At 37.9% G+C, this 15,659-nt stretch overlaps 2 protein-coding genes across 7 annotated transcripts in view; one reads left to right on the top strand and one right to left on the bottom strand.

Annotated features, from left to right (window-relative positions):
- The first annotated feature begins 1,754 nt into the window (after window positions 1–1,754).
- On the top strand, window positions 1,755–5,072 carry LOC140169416 (arylsulfatase-like). Its single transcript, XM_072192674.1, has 2 exons — window positions 1,755–1,893; window positions 4,249–5,072. The coding sequence occupies exons 1-2, from the start codon at window positions 1,755–1,757 to the stop codon at window positions 5,070–5,072; spliced, it is 963 nt and encodes a 320-aa protein (XP_072048775.1).
- Window positions 5,073–6,818: 1,746 nt separating this feature from the next.
- Window positions 6,819–15,659, bottom strand: part of LOC140170097 (neuronal growth regulator 1-like) — a 33,104-nt gene continuing 24,263 nt past the window's right edge. For 4 of the 6 annotated variants that reach the window (XM_072193417.1, XM_072193419.1, XM_072193422.1 and 1 more), the window contains 4 exons: window positions 15,335–15,426; window positions 13,932–14,109; window positions 12,261–12,372; window positions 6,819–9,637 (listed from right to left, as the gene is read on the bottom strand). In XM_072193417.1, coding sequence (XP_072049518.1) covers window positions 9,553–9,637; window positions 12,261–12,372; window positions 13,932–14,109; window positions 15,335–15,426 — 467 coding nt within the window. In that variant the 3' untranslated portion in view covers window positions 6,819–9,552. The remainder of the gene's footprint in view (window positions 9,638–12,260; window positions 12,373–13,931; window positions 14,110–15,334; window positions 15,427–15,659) is intronic. The other 2 variants (XM_072193420.1, XM_072193421.1) reach the window with 1 other exon arrangement.

The raw sequence follows: 15,659 nt of genomic DNA, 5'->3' as shown, positions 1-15,659 counted from the left end.
TAAACTTTACTCAATATTGAGTAGTTCCCTTTTGCTCAACTTTTGTTGAGTAAATTTTACTCAATATTGAGTAGTTCCCTTTTTTACTCAAAGATGAGAGTAAATTTTACTCATTCACTTGGAGTAATATTTGCTCAATGTCTGTTGAATAAATTTTACCCAATATTTAGTAGTTCCCTTTTTTGCTCTGAAACAAGGAAAAATTTACTCGTTCAACCTTACGTTAAAGGTTTACGCAAGTGTTGATTAAAACGATTACTCATTATTTGAGTAAAACTTAAGTAAAAAGATTTGCAAAATGATGAAGAGTAAAATGTTACTCAACATTTTGAGCAACATGAAATGTATTTTACTCAACAAATATTGAGCAAAAAACGCTTTTCGAGTTGTATTGTGGCTCCATCTGCAGCTGGAACAAAGCAGTATTTTAAACTCAAAGAATGAAAAGAATACAAAATTAAACATAATATTCTGCATTTTTCCTGGTTTTATTTTCAAAATAGGTATCAAATAAATCATAATATAGCATGTCAATTGTCTCATTACCCATTGTGAGCAAACATAGAATAAAATAGAAGCCGATCACCTCTCCCAAAACTTTTGATGTGAAAAAGTCGTTCTCTTATTGAAAATTAATGTTATAGATGCTGAGTGTTTTAAATGGGACTGAAATTAAGTCTTCAGTTCATCAGTTCATTATGTTTTAACACTCAAGAATGGTCTAATGTTACCAGGTTCTTTGGTAGCTGATACCTCGTAGAGAGTATAGTGTCCAGGAACTGCCAAATAACAGTGCTCAGCCTGTACTGGATATGCTAAGTCATTGTATGTGAAAGATTTGGTATATCTTGTGCACAAAATCTACAACTTCCATCACTGTTGCGCATTGAAAAAGCTTGCATATCCATTATAAACAAGTGCATGGTCAATGCATGACCTCGTAAATAGGCCATTAGGACATTCCTTTTTGACCTCAGATAACATGCTCTTGACAAGTGCATGGTCAATGCATGACTTCGTAAATAGGCCAATTAGGACATTCCTTTTTGACCTCAGGTAACATGCTTTTGTATTATCTGAACATGTGAAGTTCACATACAGGCGAGCCAAATGTATTGGAACATAACAAAACGCTGGTTGCCATAAAATTAAGCCCATTCTCGCATCACTACATAAATGACGAAAGCAAATCAATGTGATTACAACTCAACTAAACACATATGCAGTTCCGATGGCATTTACGTCAATTTTGGTCTTCAGTGTTTTAAAATACAACAATGTAGAACATGTATAATTAGTATGCTGTGTTGTTTGCATACAGTTTGCCGCCCAATTGTGCCACCATATTGCAACTTTAGCAATAACCGCTATATAGATTTTATGGTAATTAGCAAACAAAGGCCATCAGTTTAAGAGGCCTCGTTATCGATCTTATCACTATGGACCACAAGAGTCTCATCCCAATGGCATAGTCCAATAACCTCAATTACATAATCATAGTGCAAAATTTGACCACAAGTTGCAGAGTATGAGTTTGTGTACACAAATCTTCAAAGGATGAATGTACAAATGTATTAGGGTTTAAGAACTGTTCCCATGATAGATGAGCATGTTGTGGATCCTAGTGTATGGTCAAATGTCACCGTCTATCGGGTTCTAAGACACTCTAAGGTGTGCCTTTAAAAAACACCTGTTTACACACCATAATAATAACATGATTATTTTTAGGGCGTTATGGCGACAACATTCGTGAAATGGCGTGGTCAGTTGGTGCCATAATGGAGGAAGTAAAACGCCTGCGGGAGAAATTCAATACCATTTCCATCTTTACCTCAGTTCATGGGACTGCGATACCCTTTTGCAATGAAGCTGGTGATGCCGGAGTTCTGAAAGGTAGGGCATGATTTGAATTGAGATAAAAAGGTAAGGTAAAGTTATACCGGAGCGATGCTCGCAGAAAAAAAAATATATTCATATTAATCCGCGATGTTATAAGGTACGCCGATTATCGTACGAGCTGTTCAAAGTGTAATACAGTGTGATGTTTGTTCCCGCCCGGGTTCCCGCCCAGCGACGATATGAAAATATGGACCACGCACCTTTAAACACATGAAAATAATTGCATTGCTTTATTATACAACACGGGTAATATGAACCATAGATGTGAAAATGAATGTTACTCGTCTGTGTATTTGATTGACATATCGCAGAAATGGGTTAGACAAATGGACGTGTACCTCGCTATGAATTTTTGCCCAACAAAAAGGCTTGTGTTTACGCGCCAACAAATAAAGCTAATCGTAGATCCATCCTTTGCACTCACTTCAGTGATAACATTTTCACTCCAGTTCCTGAACCGGGGTAGGAACGACCATCAGAAATTATCATAAAGGGGTAGTTAGGTTGATCAAGGATATTTTTATATTACTGGGTTGAAATAGTAATTTCCTTTCATACGAGGCTCATTCAAAAAGTATTACCCATGATTATACTCTTACATCTTGGCAACAAAATAAAAGTAATTTGATGAAAATGTGATATATTTTTGGCTGTTTAAATATGTTAGACCAAATGTTAAGTATGCATCATATTGTAGCTTTGGATAATCTCCGTAAACATGTTTTTAAGATGCAGTTGTCCAATTGCTTACTCAGGATAAATATTTTGTTTCGCTTTGAACACCCTAACATGCCGTGGGACTTCAAAACAAAATGAAACATGTTTTATAAAAGAAGAAAACACCGAAGGGTTCAACAGACACACAAATGTTAGTGAAATTTGCCAGATTTCAACTAGACCACGTTTAAGGATAATTTGTATTTACGTCGTGTTTATTTTAAGCAATGTGTGCATCATGACGTGGAAATGAGATAAAGAATTTGTTAATAACCTTGTTATAATACTTACAAAGTGCAAAAAATATGCATACGACTTTTAATTTATGACCTAATTAGTACGACTTGAACCAACAGGTGCTCACCCGATCGAAGACATTAACAACCTATGAAAAGGGGTCATGAAAGCTATTCTGAACATATATCGGTTTAGTTGCACAAAAGACACGATATCCCGTAAAACTGTACTATTTGCAAGCATTAGATATTGGTTGAATTATTTGAACCATAATAAAGCAATTTAATCATTTTCAGAAATAAATCTGTAATGATTTTCATATAGATGAGGCCTACATTTTTAATGAAAATTAGTCATTCTTCTCAGACCATTTCCGATGTACCAAACCTTTATTCGCTTCAACCAACACATCTTAACAGCCAAAAATCACATTTTAATTAATTAACTTTTATTTTGTAGCCAGGATTTAAGATGGTTAATTTCAATTTCTTGGCATGTAAGATAACAGAGATGTGAAGATAGAGGTAGAACTTTTTGAAGGATCGTCGTATTTAGGCACGAGAACACAACTTGACTGCGCTCCAGCAGGGCCGCCCGCTCTGGATGCGCTCTAATCTGAGCGGAGCCAGGCGAAGCCAACTCAAGGTTGGCCCCGGTACCTGCCTTCGACTGCGCTAACTTAAAGTGTGTTCTTACCACCTGCATTGCCCGGGCTTCATTGTGACCCATACCCAAGACCCAGGGAATTGGATCTAAGGCACAAAAGGCGTATTGTGCAAATATTAAATAGGTCAGAGAAAGCACAAATCCTTATTACTACAAAGTGGACAATAGGAATAAATATTTACCCAAGCAGATATAACCTTCATGTGACCTAACACCAAATGATCCGCTCTGGCTGCAGCCTTAATGACCACCCAGGTTCAATTGCAGCAAGTGAACTTCCGCATCCAAAAAATCAAAATAGTAGTGTGGCCACAGCGGAGCCGTCTCGCTAGAGAGCTGGCTATTGGTTTTCTCATACCTTATCATGATGAATTTGGTGAAAATTGCATGTTCGTAGAATTTGCAGCCAATAATCAATTATTTTGTCTATACTTTTATACATAGCAAGAATTTGCCAATTTTAAGAGTGCCTCTGCACACATTATGACGTCATCGCGTATTATGTGGGAATGTGTTATTAAATACATTTCACATCACTGGATAAAAGACACACATACCTATACATTGGTACCAAATATAATGGCATATGACGTTTGAAAGGGATTGCATCAACAGTGACACGTGTAAAACTTCCCAAGTCTAGGCCAGACTTTTTACATCAATTACATTATTGAGTATATCTCAAATATTTAAACGCCATTTTTGATATCCTAACCTTAATCTCAACAGGTGGTAAGTTTAACTTTTGGGAAGGTGGCGTCCGCGTTCCCGGTATAGTCACTTGGCCAGGTCATATCAAACCAGGATCCACCAGTGAAACAGTAGCCAGCCAGCTGGATATATTCCCAACGTTAATAAACATTACGGGTGGTTCACTTCCTGATGATAGGATCATAGACGGTATTGATATTTCGTCAGCGCTCTTCGATTGGTCGCCTGACCCACAACCGGAACCGGTTACGAGACTAATCAAGAACAAAGAGCATGGAGAAAACAACGAACCTCGTCTGTTGGTCTTCTATTGTTCAGATTCAGTTTATGCAGTACGATATGGCAGCTACAAGTTCCATTTCATTTCCCATAAAACCATGACAAAGGAGGAGACTCATGCTGACCCGGGGTTATGTGGAGACGCTGGTTACCCATTACAGCAAAACCTTGGTTGCAGGGCTTGTGGTCCAAATCCACGTCTTCCAGCCGATTGCATCAGGGAGCATGACCCTCCATTAATGTACAATATCGACGCGGACCCCAATGAAGCGTATCCTTTGGATGTTACTCTTTCCCATCACGAAGCTGTATTTGATGAAATGATACTCAAACTGGATGAGTTCAAAGCCGATATGAACTTTGGTCCCCCCTTACTAGGTATGTATGATTTCAATGCCTGGCCATGCTGTACTCCCGAGACCTACCCTATCTGCACATGCAATTACGAATACGAAGGGCCAGACCCTCCACCAGGCAATCCAGCTAAAATGTCTGTGGAGTCGCTAAATGAGTTCATACAAAAGGTGGCTAACGATGAATATGATGGTATGTGGGCTAACTAAATCGGCGTCCCTCATGTTAGGCACAGTTCAATCCCATAAAACTACTATACTGCGCACAAAAAATGTCCGCATACTTAAAACAAAAGCAATTTCTTAAAGACACTATTACCGTGTTGAATTACGATCTATAGATGGAGAATTGTGATATGCGTACTTTGATACCTCATTCGGTACGAGACAACTTAAACCGACTAAGCTATACGCATTTGCATGACCAAAGGTACAGTTTCAAAAGTGACTATTTCTGATATTTCCCCCTTTTTGTTTGTACGGGCTCTTTACTGCCTAATAGATGAACGCTCACTTCACTGTGTATTCAATATCTGGACAAAGGCAATTCTTTTATCAATTTTAAAAAGATTTCTATTTTGTTCAAATTACTATAAAAAATGTTGGGAAAATAAAATCGTATCGTACCAAATGAGGTATCGAAATACGCAGAACAAATTTCTATATTTATCGACAACTTGTTTTGTAATTTAGTTTTAATGGCTTTAGCAAATGGCTTCTTTTAAGTCTATACATATGTGACCATCCATCTCAAACCGCTCGTAAAGTTGGCAAATTGTATTTCGAGTTACAGTGCAAAATGTGCATAAAGGTTGTATTCATATTTACCTAATGTTTGTCCTACATGTTTCTCATTTTAGTGGCAATCAAACGCCAATCTTTAATCCTATTGTTGAAGAGGATAATAAGCTTATACCTATGTATAGAATTAGTAAATAGCTCTCGTCTTTGTTTGCTTTGGCCAAATCCTGTTCAAGTGGTGGGTTAACTAACAATCAACAATAAGAGGACATTCCTAAACCTCGTTGACTTGGGGATGATTTGAAGTGACCGCCAATTATGACAATTTGATATAAATACCAGCAATGTGGAAAAAGAGAAATAATCTAGCACCAAAATAATGTACCCGTTTACTGAAGGAGCAAAGTTTAACAAGCGATAAGTCCGCTTCTGGATATTGTTAGAAGTCAAATGATATATCATTGTAAAGCTTAAATGATTGGGTTTAACTCAGTTTATCCTGGCGTGTGGTTGGAGAGGGGAAGGGAACTATAGAATAACAATTCGGTGTGGTATACGTTGGCGAAGTTATGTAATAATCGGCTAACTACCATAGCAATAGGTGAAGACAATTTTTGAATATACGGCGCTGCACTGGTACATTGCCAGAATCAGGATCGTGCGTCACGCGATACCTCTGCATTGGACCATATCATGCTGATCACTCGTACCTGTAACTTAAAAGGCATTTCGTGATCCACAGAATCATCCTCCCACTTTTCTCAAAACTTTTTATATCACTGGAAACCTCTAGTTACATAATGTTTATGTACACAAAATTTCTTGCAGATTAATTTAGCAAAGATATCGTGAAATTTGAATTTCGTTCTGGTATACCAGAACGAAATTACAACACATTGTCTATGGAATAGTGTAATACACATAATCATGCATAACTCGAAACGCAAAATCGGAATCAACTGAAATTTTGGGAATAAGCTTTTTTCGTGAATATCTACTGAAAAATGTCATAAAAAGAGGATGCTAGGATCACGAAATACTCCTTTAAGTATCTTTGAAAAGACCGGTATTGTATTCAATCTAAGATTGCAGACATACACAAGTGATTAGTGCAACCTGCTTGTAGTGCAGCGCGACATATTCAAAATTGTTTTCAACTATTGCTATGGCAGTTGATCCGATTTATTACGTCATTTCGCCAGCGTATATCGTATTGGGTGACCTTGTGTAAAGTAAGACCCTAATTATAATACTACCTATGAAATAAGGTGTAATTTATACATATTCATGTTTACTGTCTAGTCATTTCAATTCCATGGAAAATGAAAGTTTTCAACCTGTGCCTTTAAAGTTCAGTTCTCTTCAGTTTATTTAAGTACAGTCTAGTTTATTTCATCCATATAATGACAAACATATTACAAAACTAAATTATATATTTTATACACAATAATGCCTAATTAAGCAAAAAGACATTATATGTAATTCTATACATTAAGTGTTTGTGAAGGAGCAGTACATTGGGATATTCCACTTAAAAGATACATACACCACATATCACGACCTTTATCTCCCACACATGGAAGGTGAATTTCAAAAGGAGTTGCCTGAATGGGTGACTCCATTTGACATAACACCCCGTGTGGGAGATTAAGATAATGTCTTCCATATATGGTGTATGGATTTTAACTGGAATTGCGCATTGAAGATTGTCGGCGCGTATACTGATTGATCGTTGATTACCTGAACACATTCTACAAAAAGTTCAAAAAGAGTCTTTATTATTTTGTCCTCTCAGATGAACCCTTTGCGGTTCTTAAAAGGAACCACACAGCATCTTTGGTCAACTTGATGAAATTTTTGGTTCTCTAAAGAGACTGCATAACATGCAATGGTTTTCTAAATGGTTCTTGATGTTTTGTCGCAGAGGCCACACACCTAAAGGTTCGTTTATACTACCACCGCATTTGCGATGCGTTGCTTTGCGATGCGGTGCGTTGCATCGATATCGCAATAAACTTAAATACATTTTAACTTGGAAATGAGACGAGTTGCGTTGAGATGCGGCAAAAAAGTAATCGATATATCGGCAACGCAAAGCAACGCATCGCAAAGGCGGTGGTTGTATGAACGGACCTTAAGTCAGTATTCAGTTAATCCTTTAATTGTTTTAATCCAAACTCGGAGTCAAAACAAGAAGAAGATAAAATAGCTAAAACAATAAGGTGGTGTATTATTATAAGTCACTAGTATAATTTCTTAGATATTGTGCGCACAGATAATTGTAAAAGTTGTATCAATAATATTCAAACAAGAAAAAAAACTTATTTAGATAAAGCTCGAAAATTTAAAATACAAGATAGCAAGCATTCACTTTTCAAATCAGATATATCATTTCAAATCAGATATATCATCTTCATGTAATTAAGTAGGTGGTAGAATAACCGGGTTTATGGTAGAATTAATAATAATAATAATAATGCATTTATAATGCGCCATCTATCTAGACAACCTATTCCGAGGCGCAAACATTGAACAATTAAAAATTAACACACAATTATAAAAACAGTCACATATAGAAGTCAATTGTCATAAGCAATCTTAAACAGATGAGTTTGTAAAGTCTTTTTGAAAATATCAAGTGAATCACAAATACGCAGATTTAAAGGAAGCAAGTTCCAAAGTGCAGGTGCACAAGCATAGAAGGCCCGGTCGCCAAATGATGAAGAAGTCCGTGGAACTGAAAGAAGACGTTTATCCGATGATCTAAGGTTACGTGATGGAATATAAAAATTGATAAGTTCACTGATATAAGAAGGTGCCATGTCATGGAGCGCTTTCCAGGTGAGACGAAGGAGTTTGAAATGAATGCGATACCAAATTGGTAACCAATGCAGACGTTGTAAGACGGGTGAAATATGGTCAAATTTCCTAGTCCTTGTGAGCATGCGTGCAGCAGCATTTTGAGCCTGTTGAAGTTTATTGAGTTGTCGTTCAGTGATTCCATATAATAAAGCATTTCCATTGCCAAGACGTGATGTGACTAAAGCGTGGACAAGTGTTGCAGCAGTATCATAATCGAGCACTTTGCGAATTTCATTAATGTTTCTAATCTGAAAATAAGTTGATTTGCACACATTTTTGATGTGGTCGTCCATTGAGAGAATGTTGTCAAATATAATTCCTAGATTGCGAGTATTAGTAGAAGCTTGAATGTTGGCAGAATCAATTTGAAGAGAGTTGGAGCGAAGTTTTGATTGATTATATTTGGAGGTGATAATAAGAAGTTCAGTTTTGTCATCATTTAATTTCAATTTATTTACAGTAATCCATAATTCAATATCCTGGCACGTAAGATAACAGAGATGTGATGATGGAGGGAGAACTTTTTGAATGACCCTCGTACATTTTAAGTACATATCATTAGATTTACTTCGAGGACTGTTAAATATCAAAAATATCAAATATATCAACTCTCATGTCCCACAAAAAATACTGTACAAACGTTGCTATCCGACCCCTGAGCTCGGTTTGTTCATTATATTCTGATCAATTTCAATTGAAGACCTGAGCGCAAGAAGACCGTAAGTCCATTTGGCCCCTGAACATGTATACACTAAAGTTACGTATAGTTTCTTAGGGTTTTATAATGTTTAATACATGTTCCAGGGTGAAAACATCGTGAAAAGTTGTGAAAAATTTGTTTTAACCCCTGAACATGTATAAAACGTTATCAAACAATACGAAACTTTAGTGTATACATGTTGAGGGGCCAGGTGGACTTACGGTCTTCTTGCGCTCAGGTCTTCAAATACTCATGGCATAGTTGGAGAGACTTCATATACAGTTGAATTCGGTTTGTCGATTGTATGGTAAAAGTTATGATCAATTTTAACAGATGCCGGGTACATATGACGGTAGATGCGATTGTCAAGTATCCGGTTCTGTATCATTAGGGCTTATCAAGTTTCAAATACCCTGACTTGGGTGTGACCATTGCATTGTCATCGAGTTGTTGTTGAGGTACCGATGAACATCTGAAATATAAGGCGGATATATAATAACAATAACAATAATAACTAGAAACCACAGTTGTGTTTGACCAAACACGAATATCTATGCCCGTGATGACCACAGCTAACCCCCTTCCCCTATTCACAAACGAAAACTTGGTGAGCCCCATGTGAAACCCCTTGTTTTAAACTTTCATTTGATATACATGTAATGATCATAACACTAGACTGGCCCACACTCTCTCTAATACCCTACCAAGCCTTCACTCTCATTTATACCCCACCAGACCCTCACTCTCTCTAAAACACCATTAGACTGGACCACACTCTCTCTGATACCCCACCAAACCCTCACTCTCTCTTATACTCCACCAGAAACTCACTCGCTCTAAAACACCACCAGGCTGACCCATACTCTCTATAATACCCCACCAAGCCTTAACGCTCTTATACTCCACTATACACGCACACTCTCTCTAAAACACCACCAGACTGTCCCACACTCTCTCTTATACCCTACCAAGCCTTCACTCTCTCTTATACCCCATTAGACCATCAATCTCTCTAAAACACCACCAGCCTGGACCACACTCTCTCTAATACCCCACCAGACCCTCACTCTCTCTCTCTCTCTCTCTTATACTCCACCAGACACTCACGCTCTAAAACACCACCAGACTGGCCCACACTCTCTAATACACTACTAAGCCTTCACTCTCTCTTATACCCCATCAGACCCTCACTCTCTCTACTACACCACCAGACTTGACCACACTCTCTCTTATACCCCACCCCTTAACCAACCACACTTCTTGTCCCATCATGACAACCTATTGAGGTGGTCCAAGGAACCAAAATCAAAATGCCTACACATTCCCTTTTAAGGGAGTTTTTGTCAAGTGATCAGTTTCCTTGACGTACGATTCAGGCCGTTATCATTGCAAATACAGGTAGCTAACAAAATGCGGCCTATTGCGCTACACTGTGTTAATAGTTCGTACCTAATTTGCAGTTTAAAGCCTTTGAACTTTGACCTCTGGGGTTGCGGCTACCTCAGAATACATCTAGGGTTATGGGCCATCATTGTACCAAGTATGAACCCTGAGGGCGCTGTAGTTCTTGAGCTGGAGATGTTTGAAATTTTACACATATTGCTCCCTGTAGCCCATGACTTTTGACCTCTGGGGTCGATGTTACTGCAGAAAATATCTAAGGGTCATGGGTCATCATTGTACTAATTATGAACGCTGAGGGCGCTATAGTTCTTGAGCTAAAGCGGTTTTAAAATTTACACATATTACCCCCTGTAGCCTGTGACCTTTGACCCCTGGGGTCGAGGCTACCATAAGTTACTTCTAGGGATCATGGGCCATCATTATACTAAGTATGAACCCTGAGGGCGCTATAGTTCTTGAGCTAGAGCTGTTTGAAATTTTACACATATTGCCCCCTGTAGCCCATGACCTTTGACCTCTGGGGTCGGGGGTACCCTAGGATGTTTCTAGGGGTCATGGGCCATCATTGTACCAAGTATGGGCCCCGAGGCTACTTTAGTTCTTGAGCTAGAGGAGGGCAAAGGACTGATCTTGAGAAGGAGAAGAAGAAGGAGAATCCGAAGACTAAACAAAACAAATACAATATCTATGCCCCGTTGCACGGGCATAGATAATAATAATAATAATAATAATAATAATAATAATAATAATAATAATAATAATAATAATAATATAGAATATGAGTAGGAAGAGCAAGAAAGAGCCGAAAATTAAACAAACAAGGATTATAATTATACGGAGTAGGCGAGCATACAAATACTAGACGAAGATAAGGAAGGAGAAGGAATAGTTCTAGTAGAAGAAGAACTAGAAACAGAATGAGTAGAAAAGGGCTAAAAAGGGAGACGAAGGCGAAGAAAGAGAAAGTGGCATATATGTGACCGTACACCACGAGCTGTAAATTTCCTAAATTATATTCTGAGTTACAGTGTAAATTATGCATGAAGGTCGTATTCGTAGGTACCTCAAGTAAGTGCTATACGTGTATCTCATTTTGATAGCGCTAGTCAAACAACTTTTAAACCAATCAATAATCCTATTGTTGAAGAGGATAATAAGCTTCTACCTATCTCTATAGAATTCTTAAATATCTACAGTCTTGCTTTGGCTAAATCCTGTTCACGTGGTGGATTACAAAGTATTGTATTTTGTCTAAGTATGTGTAACCAACAATTAACAATGAGACGATATTCCTGACCGCCAATTATGACTGTTTGATATTTATTACCAGCAATGTGGGAAAAGAGACACGTGTAGAACCGGAAAAGGTATACCATTTTGTTGAAGGAGCAAAGATCAAGAAACCATAACCCCGCTTCTGGATTTCGTTTGAAGTCAAATGATATACGATTTTAAAGCTATGATATATATTTTCTAAACACGAAATAAAACAAAATTGACCGGGCGGAATTCACGGCTCATTCGTCGTGTACGGTCACAAATTAGAATTAGAAGGGAAGCAAAAGAAGAATAGAGAAGAAAAAGATAAAGAACATTAACAACAACAAGAAAACCACAAACAAAAAATAACATATTTGAATTCATATGACCAATAAGAAGCGTAAAATATAGCGACCGAGTCTTTAAACTACCTTCGTTTAGCTGCAAATATCAACAGGGCAATCGCAATAGCTGCCAGCAGAACACCAACAGATATTCCTACAATTAGAAACAGGTTGGTAGAAGTGGTTGCATCAGGAACATCTACAGGAGGAAAGGTAAGATTGATTACTAAAACATTTATGAAAACCTTGAAAACGGGCATGCACATGATTGTAGTAAAAGTGTGAAAAACATTCTTCATATTTGAGGAAATTAATGCGAATTCCAGGAGCTGACCCAGCAAATGTAAGACATTTTTGTCGGGTTGTATAAAGGTCATAAAAATGTTTTAAAACCTGTTTGTATGAAAACAAACTATATACAACTACATTTTTAAAATGTTGTCAAAATGTTATTTTAAAATATTTTGGCAAAATGTTTTTCAAAAACTTATTGCAATCGCACATTCTCGCAAACATTATCTTTTATGTTTATACTGCACTGTGTTAAAGACGTGCAAGGGTGCCGAATTTAAATTTAATTTGAACATTTGGCATAATAGAGGCTATCCACTTATGTGTGGCTTCTAACAAAAGGCGCTGGTTCCTCATTCAAACCAATTCAATGCACGACCTCGGAGTTACCTACATGACTTTGGCGGGCTATTTTGAAACAGTCATGGTTGCACATGTAGGTACTTCTTTTGAAAGTCCTAAACAAGGTATAGCAGTCGTTGATAGTACCTTAGTAAACAAATACCATAGATTAAGTATACGTATATTGTTGGTCGAAGCAGCCAAAAAAAAATCGATTTTCATTATCTGAATCAATATATTATTGAAAATTAACACATTGGTGTTTTGCAAAAGTTCATTCTACAAATCATATACTTTGAAAACTTGCTTAATATATTGTTGTTAATGAGTTATGCACGTTTTACAAAAGTGTTGTTGTTTCGGCCACTTTACAACATAACTCAAGAACCACAGGTCCTACAAAAGTATATCTGTGATATTTGAATTCTTCTACACACTCGCTATGAAATGAGCAATGCGATTTTTGCCCAAGCTGACTACCATTCGCAAGATGTTGTGAACTACCAAATCGCAACACTTTAAAATAGTGTCAAACCTTAATAACACACATATTGGAATATCCCATGCATATGCGTACTTCCAGCTGACGCCGGTACAGTGTTCAGACTGGGCAACATCGCTCATATTACGCGCGAATTCTCTTTCGCTCTTTTTGTCTTTTTGAGTTCACTCACGCATCCCTTGCTTAGCGCAGACCCCCCCCCCGGCAACATGCCCATATTCCGCGGTATACGGTATATATCTAGTCAGTATAATGAAAACCTGCCCAGAGAAACGACTTAATGGTATGATAATTACAGTTGCACTGGTGTAGGCAACGTGAATTTTACCCCCACCACCACCTAAGTTTTGATACCATTTTTGTGATGTCCTTTTTTTTTATCCCCCTCCACTATTTTTCAACTCAACGTCATGTTGGATTTTAGAGTGGCAGATTCGAATCGCGCGTGCTAACATAATTACACGAGGCGTGTGTACACACGCGTTGAAGGACGATTTGTCCGTACGCTGACGACGCAACTAAGCAAACGAACTGATTGGAATATAGCACTTCAAAATTCAACATGGTGTATTGGTGTTACTCTCAACTTGAGATGAGATACACTATAATCAGTGATAATATACCTGGCGTAGTGATATCGATGGTGCCCAGATCAACTAATATCGCTTCTTGGGTGTAAGCTTCAACCCATATTCTGTACAAAGTGCCATGTAAAAGATTCGTGATAACAATACTGGTTTGGTTTCCCTCCACAAAGATTACAGAACTGTCAGTGTTATTATCCCTAACTTGGTAAAACACCTGCAAAAGTTCAAACGATGATATTGTTCCAGTTACTGGTTGGTAATGTTTCATAAGAGAGAAAGAGAGAGAGGGGGGAGAGAGAGCGAGAGACACAGAGGGAGGGAGGGAGGGAGGGAGGGAGAGAGAGAGAGAGAGCACTGTAATAAGTAACGTATAGCTAGGGGTTGTGGTACCCAGCGACAAGGATACAGCCCCCCCCCCCCCCCATTCCTGAGACAATTACACGCAGAGCTCGCGGCCATTTTGCACAAATACCAAATGGGAAAATATCAAAACGGTCTTTCAACAACTCTTCCTATACCTTTGTACAGGCGCCAATCGTTGTTCATCCGTTTTGAAACCACACTTTACCAGTAGCGTATATGCGAACGCAAATTAATGGAAGCGCGTATACGGTATACCATGTTGTATATTGAACGAAGCGGCTAAACATTGCCCTTTTATTCTGTAGTTCTTTTGCTGCTGTCAACAGGAAACCATCCATCTTCTTGTGACATGTGTGATGTTGAGTGCCCGGGTTAAGTGGCAATAACTAAATTGGACATTCCTCATGAAATGATCATCTGATTTTTTTCGTTGTTGAAAGGGATACAATCACGTTTCACCGTTGTTCATCACCGATTAACAACTCGCATCTGGCGCGTCTGCTAGGTTTACTTCGCTCCGAGTCGGGCAGAAGCTGCCCTCACGAAGTAAACCACGCACATGACACGGACGCATCGTTGTTAATCGGTGATGAACAACAGTGAAACATGATTGAATCCCCTTCAACAACGAACACAAGCTAAAGATCGTGCAATTCACAGGATTATTTCATGAGGAATGTCGATCCATTTTAGTTATTGCCACTCAACCCGAGCACAGAATAAAAGACAATGTTTAGCCGCTTTCTCCAAAATAATGAAAACAACGTGTAACGCACACAAGTTCCAGGCATGGCAAATTTTACGCGCTTACGCTTAACGCGTATATATAGGCGAATCCATTAACTTGCGATCGTATACACGCTAAATAAATGTGGATTTATGATGGATTGATAATGATTGGCTCATATACAATAGGTATATAGGAAGAGCTGTTGAATGCCTAATTCAAAAATTATTTATTTACTAGCAGATATTGAGATATCCTACAGAAAACTACTAAGAGAGCTAAAGTTTGGCGCGCATGCATCTTTTCAAATAATGGTACTGTTTTAGTTTTGTAAATAAACATTACTTACCCGATATTGGGATATATAATCATTAGTTGATCGGAATGGTTCCCAGTTGATTTCAATTTCATTTGTTTCAACGCGTACTGTTGTAAGAACACCTTGCGAGAAAATGGGAAAAGTAGATTCAATTATTTAACAGCAGCAATATAACTGTGACTTAACACGAATCATGTTGCCCTTCAATTAAAAAACAAAAAACAAAAACAAACAAACAAACAAACAAACAAACAAACCAAAAAAATGTAAAAAAAATAAGTAGGCCTATTACAATACGTGAATAATATCTTGTAGGAAGCAAAATGGCGTCTACTTCTTAAATGGATTTAAGTAA

The sequence above is a fragment of the Amphiura filiformis genome, chromosome 14, assembly GCF_039555335.1.
Source record: "Amphiura filiformis chromosome 14, Afil_fr2py, whole genome shotgun sequence".
NCBI classification, from domain to species: domain Eukaryota; kingdom Metazoa; phylum Echinodermata; class Ophiuroidea; order Amphilepidida; family Amphiuridae; genus Amphiura; species Amphiura filiformis.
Note: the sequence above shows the minus strand (reverse complement) of the source record. Positions and strands in the feature narration are given on the sequence as shown.

Coding starts and splice junctions, on each gene's coding strand:
- LOC140169416 (XM_072192674.1), top strand. CDS start 1,755: ATGGCGTGGTCAGTTGGTGCCATAATGGAGGAAGTAAAACGCCTGCGG. Junction 1,894..4,248: donor TGATGCCGGAGTTCTGAAAG/GTAGGGCATGAT, acceptor TAATCTCAACAG/GTGGTAAGTTTAACTTTTGG.